Genomic DNA, 12,007 nt, shown 5'->3' on the forward strand with positions numbered 1-12,007 from the left:
TCCAATGTATCTATTTTAGTGAAAGCGCATTGGTTGGAACAATTAAATAACAATGAATAAGACAGCCTCAAGGGTCACGCATTTAGCAAACAAAATGGCTAGGCAACAATTTGTAATTATCAACCTGAACTTGATGTATGGGAAGCTAGCCATCAAATGTAAGACAAAAAATACCTACCCACAGGGAATAATGTAACACCATGCTTTTATTTCAGAAAATGTGCTTAGGAAAGCAGCCAGTATGATCATTAAGAATTCAGTATAATTCATTTTTTAAATGGTGAAGAAAGCAAAAAAATATAATAAAACTTAAGCTTTTCTAATGAAGTCAGGCCTCTGTCTCTAAATTGAATGATAGTACCACCATATTGTATGCCCAACTCCCATGTATAACTTCTGAAAAAAACTCCCAACTGCAAGTTTGTAGTCATTGTGGAATTTGGTTTTAGAATTATTTTTATTATTTATGCAAAATGACAATGACATTCCTGAAAGAATTATTGTAGTATAATTAAAATAAGACAGATTTACAAGCACCTGCACATTTAAACTAGATAAATCGGTGTAAGTATCTGAGAAAGATCCTCTTGCAGGAAAACATTGCCAAAATATATCAAGATGTTAGTAAAGTTTTAAATTATTTTGGACATTTCAATCTGAGGCCATTTAGGCCTCAGTAAGGACTATCATATTGAATTTTAACAGATAGATCTGTATACTAAAATACATGTTTGAAAAGTGAGAAAATATCTACTCCAGTAAATAAGAGTTTTTTACAAACAGAAAATATCCAAACTTGTTTTCTATTTTCTGACTTAAGTTTTGGAAAAACAGAAGACCTGTTACCAGTAATAAAGGAGTGTTCCTGCGATACTGAATGGAAATATTTTTAATACTTTTATATGGTAGCCAGAAGCAAGAGTCTCTCCTTATTTTTTAGCTATTGTTTATTTGTATACATATTCACCTCGTTATTGAATGGTTCAGAAGTATACTTTATAGTATGTGGTTTCTTTTTGTAGTTTTCTAATGAAACATCTCTTAAAAGGGTAATAGAGTCAGTGAAAATTTTGTACTCAAAAATTGTGATTGATGGTGTGAGTGATGCTGTCCCTCCAAAGGAGGGGTGATTGGGGCATTCCCGCTGATGTTGTCTGCTCTGAATAACGACCACTGAATCAGTTTACAATAAGACAATTATAAAATACGCAATTTGGGGTTTGCCTGGAATGTATTATTTTCAAAATGTGACTAAGAAATACTTGCATTACTGTATAACGTAGGAGATGGTGTGAGGTCTGCATCAGCAGAATTTGCTACAATAAATTTTTAGGGGCTTACCCCCAAGGAAGAGCAAACCTAAAATGGCCAGTACTGTTGCTGTGGACTTTTTCCATTATAAATACAGAGAGGACAAGCACACTAATCAAAATGGTGGCACTAGAGGCTAGATTTTGAGTTTGTACATTAAAGTGCCTTCTACACTGAAACAGACAAAACCTAAAATCATTTTGAAAACGTAAGTGCTTTATAAGAAGGCACAGTATGGGTTTTGGAACAAGTAGACCTCCTTCTTTCACTAATGCCTCTAAATTGCATGTTTTCACATGGTTTCCTGACAACAGTCAATAGGCACAAGCTCAGTGTTGCCATGGCTACAAATTTCACCCTTCTTTTGGCCATTGCAACTTCCCAGATGGACTGGCTTTCTCTCTAATACTAAGTATAAAAATACAGATGTTTGCTATACTGTTTTTAACCGATCCGCCATCTCTATTTTTGCACGTCTTCTTGGACGGCACATACTGAGCCCTGAGAAGGACAGGGGGCGGCTGGGCCCCCCAAAGAAGGAATGGGAGGGGGAGGGGTGTCCGTTCAAAGGCATTGGTGTAAGATGGCTGCTAAGAAATTTTAAAAATCACTGTATGGAAAACAAAACACATTGTCAGTGTCTCTGACTTCCATGCCCTGGTTTCTCTCGGGGTTTGGGGCCACGTGCGGACTACTCGGTGTCTCAAGTTACAAAGCTGGGAATGCTGCTCCTCTTTTAAATGGGTCAAGACAAGGTGAAAGCTAGGCCCAACTGATCTCAGCAGCAAAAATCCCCCAGTCTTCAGCAAAACCAGGAATTTGCTCCTAGCCTTGAGCTTGGAGAAAGCTTAAGTTGTGAAATGTTAGTTCGACCTAAGCATCATCCATTTAAAAAGTTCAACAATGTAGTCTTAATTCTCTGATGCAGTTACAATCTCAGTGCCACTGCCACATTTTTACAGGACGGCTACTCTTCTCCCGGGGTGTTATTGAGCACTCATGGCTGCGTTAGGAGAAGAAGCTAAGTTTACACAGGTAGAACAGATTGCAAGCATTTCACAGCACTGGCCTAAATCCTGTTACTTTAATTTCCAGAAGTAATCCCACTGATTGTAGGACTGCTTCCATGAATAAGGCCACTGGGATTTGGCCCATAATATTTTATGGACCAGTAGCAGTTACAAGTCAAGTACATTATAACTGTAAGTAGTAATGTGTGTGGTACCACCCCTGTAATAGCTGGACAAGGTATCAGAACTGGCACTTCGGCTTGTATGTTCCACCGAACCTTTGCCAATCTTCCACTATAAATAAAAAGGTAGTTTGACGTCCATCATCAAAACAGCTAATTAAGTAATAGGGTATAAATACTCAAAGAAATTGACAGTCTTTTCTATAACACAAATTAATTCAGAAAATCACCATTTGCATAAATCTCTAAGTCTCATCTTCACAGATGTTGATTCTGTCAGCTAGCTGCATTTCAAATTAATTTTAAAATAAACAGTGGGAAGTATACCTTTCAACTAAAAATAACTTGCTCCAAAGGAGATTGCTGGGTGCGAAGCACATACTCATTGTGCAGTGCTGTATTTTCTTAAAGCTAATGTTTTGTCATATACTGGACTTTAATGTTATAATAAAATGTTTAAATTATATTGAAAGGCCATTTTATATAACTATATTCTTTATGGACAGCTGTTTTAGATGGAAGATTAGATTTTTATGATGTTAAAAGAATGTCTTTTCCAAATTAATCTAGTGCTTGTATTAATGAGGGGTCCACAACATGGTATTAGAGGTGTCTTTATACCTCAAAGAATTAATTAAAATATATGTTTTTAAAAAGCAATGAACTGTAGTAATTTAGTGTGATTCGGAAGAAAGGATGCTGCACTAGTTCAATTATCGAGTCCCTCAGTTTTTTTAAAGCCAGCAGTGGGGTGTATTACTTAATGTAGTGCCCACCTTATATTTCAGCAAGGAGTGACACACCAGTCAGGTACGACCACCACTGCCTCCAGACATGCTCCGAGTGCAGGGAAACGGCGACTGCCTGGTTTAGCTTCACCTCCCCCTCACGAAGGGAAGCTGAGAAGCAGTGCTGGGCACTGATGGGGTGGTTGTCTTCTTCACCCTCAGGCACCACTGGCAGCTATAAAGGAGGCTGAAGTTCCTGCTTGTTTCATGCATGCTCCCCTGGCTACAGAAGGCCTCTCCTGAGCTAAAGATCTCAGATCTTTCCTTCTCTGCAGGTTTTGCACAGGGAGAGACTCGAGGTATTTTGAAGAGCTAGATAACACTTGTTGGTGTTTTGTTGGGGTTTTTTTGCAGGACCCTTATAATGATCTTTTGTGAGGAAAGGAATCACTAATAAGAGTCTGTAATTTTGTGCGGTGTAAGGAGTCTGCATGTGTGGTTGTGAGGGAGCACTAATTCAAAGGGGTCAGGTCTGGGGGAGGATCTGGCCACAGGTCAGCAGCATGCTAGTTAATAGCAGGAACATGCAAGTGGAGGGCACTGCAAATTCCAGCTCCCATGTTTGGGCTCTCCTAACACATGACATAGCGAAGATTTTAGCTGACATAAAGGATTTACAGAAGAGTAGTTGCGAGCAGTTTTCTCTGCTGCTTCTAGTTTATGCTAGCCTTTGTTCTCTGTGGGATCTGTGTGTTCAGAGGAAAGGTTGGGACGTTACATTTGGTCAAGATGTTGCTGATGTAGAAATCTCCCAGTGTGTGCGATTGCTCACTTGGATGCCTTGATCTGTTCTAGGTACACCTTAGCTTCACTTCTTGTGAGTGATTTGGACTTGTAGGCTTAATCATCTCTGAAAATTTGATTAGTGTGATTTAATTCTGAAAAGCATCTGTAAAAATAGCTCTCAAACTCCTTGGTCTTAGCCTAACTGTGTTTATGCTTCTGTCTGCTTCAGAGTGCCACCGAACATAGCAGCACTAAGAAACCAAGCTGGATTCTGGTGTAGGTTTTTTTGTGAGAGCCAGCAGACAATTTTTCTACAAAGCCCTTAGCAGCTAAATGTTTGGGACACCCATAACAGAGTAAAAATGCACAGTTCTTCCTCTGAACGTGATCTAGAGGCAACATGATTCAATTTTTGTACTTTAAAATATGTACTAGTTATAATGGACAGAGGAGAAAAAGCTTTAGTCTTAGGATCCTTATCAGTGGTCAGTGAAAGACGGCCAGACGCTGAGCTCAAGCACTGGCCTCCTGATACTGATACTGCTTAGTTGTTAACTTTCTTCCTGCTTCCAGCGAACTCTCTCCAAGGCAATCCCTGCGCATGGGCAGGGGAATAGTTCTTTCCAACTGGGCACTCCAAAAAGGCAGTGCCTTTTATGCAATGCCTTGCATAACAAGATGCACCAGGTTAGATTGTCCTTGCCTTACTAAGCCCTCCTACACCACCCCAGCAAGCTTTGCACTTGCAGGCCCTTCTTTCAAATTTTAAGCATATAGCATACACCCTTGATTTCACAATACGGAAACACTAGTGTGGCAAGCTATGCCACATCCTTATCATTACTTCAGATAGATGGAACCAGCTCCTTGTCACCAAATATTAATGATGTATTATGGCCATAGGAACATCATATAGGGCCAGGAGGAGGTGCAGAACCAAGTGCTATATGCACGCACATGGACAGTCTGCTCTAGAGTAAATTGGCCTACACTGCAGGGTAGAAATCACAGCCTGGAGTGGACTCCCTTAAGGGTGTGGGTGTAACCTTAAGGGTCTTGTTTGCATTGGGAGAAACTGCTTAGAGAAGACATTGTTTTGATTGAAAACTCTGCAAACTTGATAAGGAGCCCAAGCAAAGTACTTGCCTGTAGTTAAAATTAGTAATACAAACTTGAAGTCCGTCCCCCCCCATTAGTTTTGCTAGCAGCTTTAAAAACTAACTAGAACCCATTTTATTGTTTTTCAAGCACATAAGTTTATATATCTACATGTTTTCAGCTTTTCCAGCATGCATTTGGGCTTAGGGTAAGTTGATGTGAAGGGCTCTCTAGGTACTGTTTTCTCATGGATGTGGCAAGAAGAGTCCTCCTCTTTGTGCCAAGCGCATGATTGTGGTAATCTGCTATCGCTGGGGGTGTCAGGCACACAGAGCATAGACAAATATGTCTTTATCACTGTATCATCATTTTGAATTTGAGGAATCCTATTATCCGGAAGCTGCATTGTTAATGTCTTCAGTTTCTAACACTTTTTTGTTATGTATTAAACTTCAGTAAGATATCAGCTTTGATCCTTGCTGTCTGGAAAGACGGTACTTTTGATGTCAGGCAAAAGCAAAAGAAACTTGTGGAACAGTCTGGCCTCATTGAGAGATTTAGGACTATCAAGATCCACACTTCACTTTGATACCGTAGTCAATCTTCTGTGGCTGAGGCAGGGCACAGTCCTCAACGTCTGTGTATGATGTGCATGTCATGCTCACATGCTGGTCGTGTTGAGTTAGATTCTGGTCTGTGCTGTACGCTGAAGTTGGAGTTTCAAAGGTCTAAGACGTCTGGGTTCTAGGGCTTATCTGAATTCATATATTCCTATCACTAAAGACAGTCGAAACATTTCCATTATTCCCTCTATTTTTGACATGCACCACTGGTCCAAAGGGATTTGAAAATGTTACAGGAACAGTTCCACAAAGAACGCTATTTACTGAATGTGTAGGGAAAGAATCTGACTGACTGAAATGGGTGGAAGAACTGTGACCTTGCCTTGTATTGGTTAGTCTCTTCTGTGGAATGCCTAGAATGCTTCTGCTGTTAAGGTAACATAAATGTATGGTCACATTTAATTATAACACTTTATTATAGGTATATTTATAGAGAGGTAACAGTAAAGAATAAGCATAATCACAAAAGTAGAATATGGTATAACATTCAAAATTATGATCTCTGATGCTCAGGATATTTCTCCTATTTTGTCAGCCCTGGAGGAAACCAAAAAGCGCTTCATATGAGCTAATGGAGCTAGGACTATGCCTGCAAGTTGCAGATTACAGTTCTGTCAAATGTTAAACTATTTATTTCTCCTTTATCTATGGAATAGCATTTCACCTGACTTTACAAATTGAAATACATTTGTTTATTAAGATTTAAAAACAAAATCAAAACAGGTGTTCTGCTCTGCTAAATCAACTTGAGGAACGTGTCTATAAAACCATATTAATATAATTTGTGAATTGGTAATACGTTTGTAATTCTTTTTATTGCAGGCATTCATGTCAATGTTTCAGATTCTCACACAGGAGGGATGGGTGGATGTCATGGATCAGACACTGAATGCTGTAGGACATATGTGGGCACCAGTAGTTGCCATTTATTTTATACTATATCATCTTTTTGCTACTCTGGTAAGTTTTGACTTGCAAACGTGCTGTGCTTTTCTTTGTTTTGAATTATTCTCATAGCTCTTGTATTACATATTTTTCTCAGCTAGTTAAAACTAATTGTGGTGCTTGTTTTCAGCATAGAGGGCTTTAGGATTAGTTCTTTGATGTGGTAGAGTTTACCCTTCAGCCGTGTGGCATAAGGTGGTAAGCCTTTGTTTTGGTGTGAGGTGGTGTTCTTCATAAGATCCAAGTCACACTGCTAGACTAATAATATAATTGTTAACTGTCTTGTACCTTCACAGTTCTGATGATTGCAGAGTGAAGCAAGTGCTTTTATTTATCATGTAGAAATGGTCTCCTCAACTTCCGCTGCATTCCCTTTGCAACAGTCATTAAAGTGAGAAATGTAAAGCCTCAGGATGCAAACTCTTAACTAGAAATCACTGCTTTCCTTTTGTCTAATGCCAAATCAATGCATGGAAAATATATGATATATATTTGCATATATAGCAATAAAAGGATGAGAATTAATACAGTTCCTGCACATGAATGGCAATGGGGATTATATCTAAATGCATATCTTTATGCATCTCAAATGGGATGATTACAATTTTGTATAGAGAAAATGGTAAGGGAAACAGCTTTTTGAATATCCTATATCAATAAGGGCTTGGTACTGTATTTTGAACACCAACACAGAGAAAATACCACAGTAAGGGGAATAACCATTTTAGCCACCCTTAATTCACTCCTACTTTTGCTCATTTTGTATTTTGCGTTCGTTGCAGGTTTTGGTGCACTTACTCATATTTTCACTTTCTTCATTACATTTTCTTTCTTTGCTCAGCTGTCTACTTATGTAAGGTACTAACTGTATTGATGCAATCTCCATCAGTTCCCATCTGCTTTTTTTTACTTTGTTATCTGTCCTGTTTCACTTCTAAAGACTGAATGATCAGAGTGTAATTGTGGACGGTTCCTTTACATGGGTTGAAATCTCGACCACTTTATAAATGGCAGTAAAGGTCATTTGATTCTTTCAGAGCTTCTTAACCAAATTGAAGTATAAGCCAAACAAAGGTATGTATCAGCAGAAATATAGGACATGTAATTTTCTCGCAAGTGTCAGAGGAGTCGTTGGGGTCTGGAAAAGCAACTTTTCTTGCTGAAGTGATCTTTAAAACCCTTTGGGAAGTGGGGATAGAAAGCAAAAAGGAAGTGGGGTTTGGTCATGGATTTGAAAGCAGTTACTGGTTAGAGAATCTTATTGCTGTTTTTCTGATTCTTTGCCAAGAACATTGTCTGAACTGGAATCCATTTTTATCTCTTAGATGAGCATTAAGCAAGTCCATAAAGTAAATTACTGCCAGGTGGCCTCTGTGCTAAAAATTCACACCTTAATTGAGAAGTAACTTAGCTGTAAGAGCAGTTTTAGTATTCTGCTTGATGTTTCATCTGGGACTTCTCCATTTGTTTACTCAAAGGACTTATTTTGCTAGGAGTGAAGTCACTTTTCTATACACCATCCTCAGTCCTTTTACAGGGAATTTGCATTTAAGTACATGGTCCTTCATAAGTGTACACATTTCTTCTCATTCACCTATGCAAATTTTACATGGATGAAGAAACTCTACTAAGATAACTTTGCAGAATTACCTGGCCTTACAAAGTTGTTAGTTTCTGTTCTAAGATCTTCCTCAGATCCTGGAAGAGAAAAGCGATGTGGGACAGAGTTGTTTGGAGGCAAAAGAAGCTTAAAGAAAGAAAATAATGTGGAATTGGTAAAGGAGCATGAAAATGGTTGGGCTGCTCTTAAAACCAAAAAAAAGAGTTTGAAGAATAAACAGCCCTCAGTGAATAACAAGAGTGAAGTCAAATGAAGAAATTACTTTCATCAGCCAGAAGAGGGGGGAGGATTAGAATTGAGATGTGATAATTGCAGGCATTTGGCAAAGCAGACTGTAGAGCCTTGGAAAGAAATGAATAGGTTTCACATTGGGAGGAAAGAAAAGTTGAAGCTCAGAAAACAAAACCTCTGTTGGAAGCAAGGCCTGTTATTAGTTGAGATGGCAGCGGAGGAAGTTAAACAAATAACAAGTTTGCGTTTAACTTTTCTTTTCTGGTACATCGTCTTTGGTTCTTGTCGAAAAAAAGAAGGGAGTTAATTAGTCTTGATGCCTTGCTACCTATCTGTGCATGAAGCAGCAAGGCTGTAAGTGGTGATATTTTTAATGAGTACTATACTTCTTTTTCATGTGGAACTTTACTTCCCTAACTACTATGGTCTGAGCTGCAGGTACTGGAGTATCATAGACTGTACAAAGTATCTGAAGAAGAAAAACACCATACTGTAAAATGCTGACAGAATGATAGCAAAACCATTCATCAGCAATTAGGGATCGAAGTAGTTTGTGCCAGGGATTATGTATTTTATCAGAATTCTGTCTTGCTTTGCCATTCTGAAGGCCTTCTTAACTTCCACTGTTCATAGTAGTCGGATCATTGAAAAGTGTATGAGGTACTGTTTAAGTGTGTGGCATATGTAATACGTCTTTTCTAAGAGCTGCAGGAAATTCCTACGTATTGCTAAAGCCAGTTTCCTATTAAAAGAACATTTCTTCTTCTGAACACTGACATTTTATAAATTTGTGGGTGGGAGTCCTTCCCGTGTCTTCTGTACCTTTATAGTTCATGGAGGGAAAGGGAATCCTGCTCTGGAATGAGGTCCAGACACCCAACTCAGATGCAGACATCTGCGTTGGAATAGATGAGCTCCAAACTCCTTGTCTGGTGTACTAAGCTACTTAAATTTCATCTTCCATATAGGTGGGGAATAATTTTCCAGTGTGACTGAATGACAGATAAACTAACGCTTCATTTACAACAGTGGTGGACAGATATGTCTGCTCTGGTTGTCACTCAGTGGTCCAAGACCACAGAAAGATTTTAGGCCTGTAACTCTTTTAAAAGGGCTTAGATTCCTTCTGATATCTCTAGGAAATTGGTGCTTGCCTGTAGGAGCTCAGTATGTTTGAGGATATTTGCCTTGAACCTCAGAGACTAAAACCTTGGCAGTTGCTGACAGCTGTAAAGCTATGTATATACAAATTTACTGCCTTAAGGTGTAAGTTGCCTGAGGATATATGCTGAATGGTGGTATCCTCTCTCGCCTACATCCTTGCTCTCCTAGTTCTGTCTCCTTCTCAGCTATATCAGTCACATTGTCAGCTTCTTTGGCCTCTGGTCAGTATCTCTACACAAGGAAAATATGATAATCTGATACACACTTTCTTCCCCTGGGATTCTTCTTCCTAGAGACATATCTACACAATATTTAATGTATAGTAAATCAAAGTGCATGAGTTTCCTATACTGTGGCTCCCGATGCATGCAAACAGTGAGGCAGCTAACTTTTCTTTCAAAGTGGAGATAGCTACTTTGCACAGAGGCAATCTGAGCATTAAGCAAATCCATAAAGTAAATTAGTATTAGGTGGCCTGTGTGCTAAAAATTCACACCTTAATTGAAAAGCACCTTAGCTTTACAAGCTGTTTTGGGATTCTGCTTTGTGTTTCTTTTTTTTAATTATTTCTGATGAATTTAATTTGAATTAAATTTTCAATGTGAAATACATTTTGATGGATATATTATTAAACATACGTAATGCATTGGTCATAAAACCTAGAATTCAAAATTTTAAAATTCATATAATAATTGTATGATAAGCTAAAAAACAATTTGCTACTTGCAAAATGGCTAGCAGACATATAGTAGCAGGTGATATTAGTTCAACAGATGTCAAAGGCAAGACTCCCATTTACATCAGTAGGGCCCTCATTTTTCCATGTCATTTCATAGTACTTTTTAAGAAAAATAAGACAAGCTTTAACAAATAATTTGCAATTGTTTTATAGATTCTACTCAGCTTGTTTGTTGCTGTCATTTTGGACAACCTGGAACTTGATGAAGATCTGAAGAAACTTAAACAAGTAAGAATGTGTTTTTATTGTGCTTGGAGGTAGTTTCAATAAAGCATTACTTTACTGGTGTTTTTATGGTAAAAGATGTGAAACATCTTCATCACAATGAACAAAACAGTAGATGTTGAAGAGAACAGTAGTATTTTGTTAGATAGCTGACCATCACACAATGTGAGGTAGAAATTGAGATTGTAAAAGAGATTTAGAAATTGGTTTAAATATTCAATGAAAGTCAATTAAGATAGTCATTTAATTAATTTTAAAATCACAGCTAGGTCGTCTTTTTGCTTATAATCTAGTGAAAGATGTCCCTGCCCATGACAGGGGGATTGGACTAGATGATCTCTAAAGGACCCTTCTGACCCAAACCATTCTATGATTCTATATGATACTATATCAGCACACCATAGAACCGCTGCAGGGGAGGGTACAGGCAAGGGTCCACAGACAGGAAGCGGTAGAGGGGACTAGTGTCGTGGTTTAACCACAGTCAGCAACTGAGCACCACACAGCCGCTCGCTCACTCCCCGCCCCCCCCCCCCCCCCCCCCCCCCCCCGCCCCCGGTGGGATGGGGGAGAGAATTGGAAGAGCAGAAGTGAGAAAAACTCGTGGGTTGAGATAAAAACAGTTTAATAATTGAAATAATAATAATAATAATAATAATAATAATAATAATAATAATAATATACAAAGCAAGTGATGCACAATGCAATTGCTCACCACCTGCCGACCGATGCCCAGCCAGTCCCCGAGCAGCGGCCCCCCCAGCCAACTTTCCCCCAGTTTATGTACTGAGCATGATGTCACATGGTATGGAATGTCCCTTTGTCCAGTTTGGCTGTGCCCCCTCCCAGCTTCTTGTGCACCTCCAGCCTTCTCAGTCAGTAGAGCATGGAAAACTAAAAAGTCCTTGGCTAGTGTAAGCATTACCTAGCAACAACTAAAGCATCAGTGCGTTATCAACTTTGTTCTCATCCTAAATCCAAAACACTGTACCAGCTACTAGGAAGGAAATTAACTCTATCCCTGCCGAAACCAGGACAGCTAGGTTGAATGTGTTTGTGAGTGCTAAAGACACTTTGCAAACTTAACTTGCTTGCTTGATTCTCCAGATTTGGGGACCAAGATTACCACGAAGTCATTCTCTCATGCTTGAAACACCAAATAACAATCACATAAAACAAATGTAACTAGAGAGTTCATGTTGGCCATTCTGGCCTTGTGCACAAACCACCAGAGAGGAAGGTATCTGTAGCTTTTACATAAATATATAGCTGCGCTTTAATCTGCTCAAAGAGGAGCAAAAACCATCAACATTTGCCTATTTCATGCATGAAATAGCAAATTGA

General features: G+C 38.9%; 1 protein-coding gene across 4 annotated transcripts in view; it reads left to right on the plus strand.

Moving 5' to 3' along the window:
- Nucleotides 1-12,007, plus strand: part of NALCN (sodium leak channel, non-selective) — a 266,845-nt gene that overhangs the window by 151,353 nt on the left and 103,485 nt on the right. For all 4 annotated transcript variants that reach the window (XM_076361468.1, XM_076361476.1, XM_076361484.1 and 1 more), the window contains 2 exons: nucleotides 6,561-6,698; nucleotides 10,592-10,666. In XM_076361468.1, the coding sequence (XP_076217583.1) occupies nucleotides 6,561-6,698; nucleotides 10,592-10,666 (213 nt within the window). The remainder of the gene's footprint in view (nucleotides 1-6,560; nucleotides 6,699-10,591; nucleotides 10,667-12,007) is intronic.

Source organism: Aptenodytes patagonicus, chromosome 1 (genome assembly GCF_965638725.1).
Source record: "Aptenodytes patagonicus chromosome 1, bAptPat1.pri.cur, whole genome shotgun sequence".
In the NCBI taxonomy this organism is placed as follows: domain Eukaryota; kingdom Metazoa; phylum Chordata; class Aves; order Sphenisciformes; family Spheniscidae; genus Aptenodytes; species Aptenodytes patagonicus.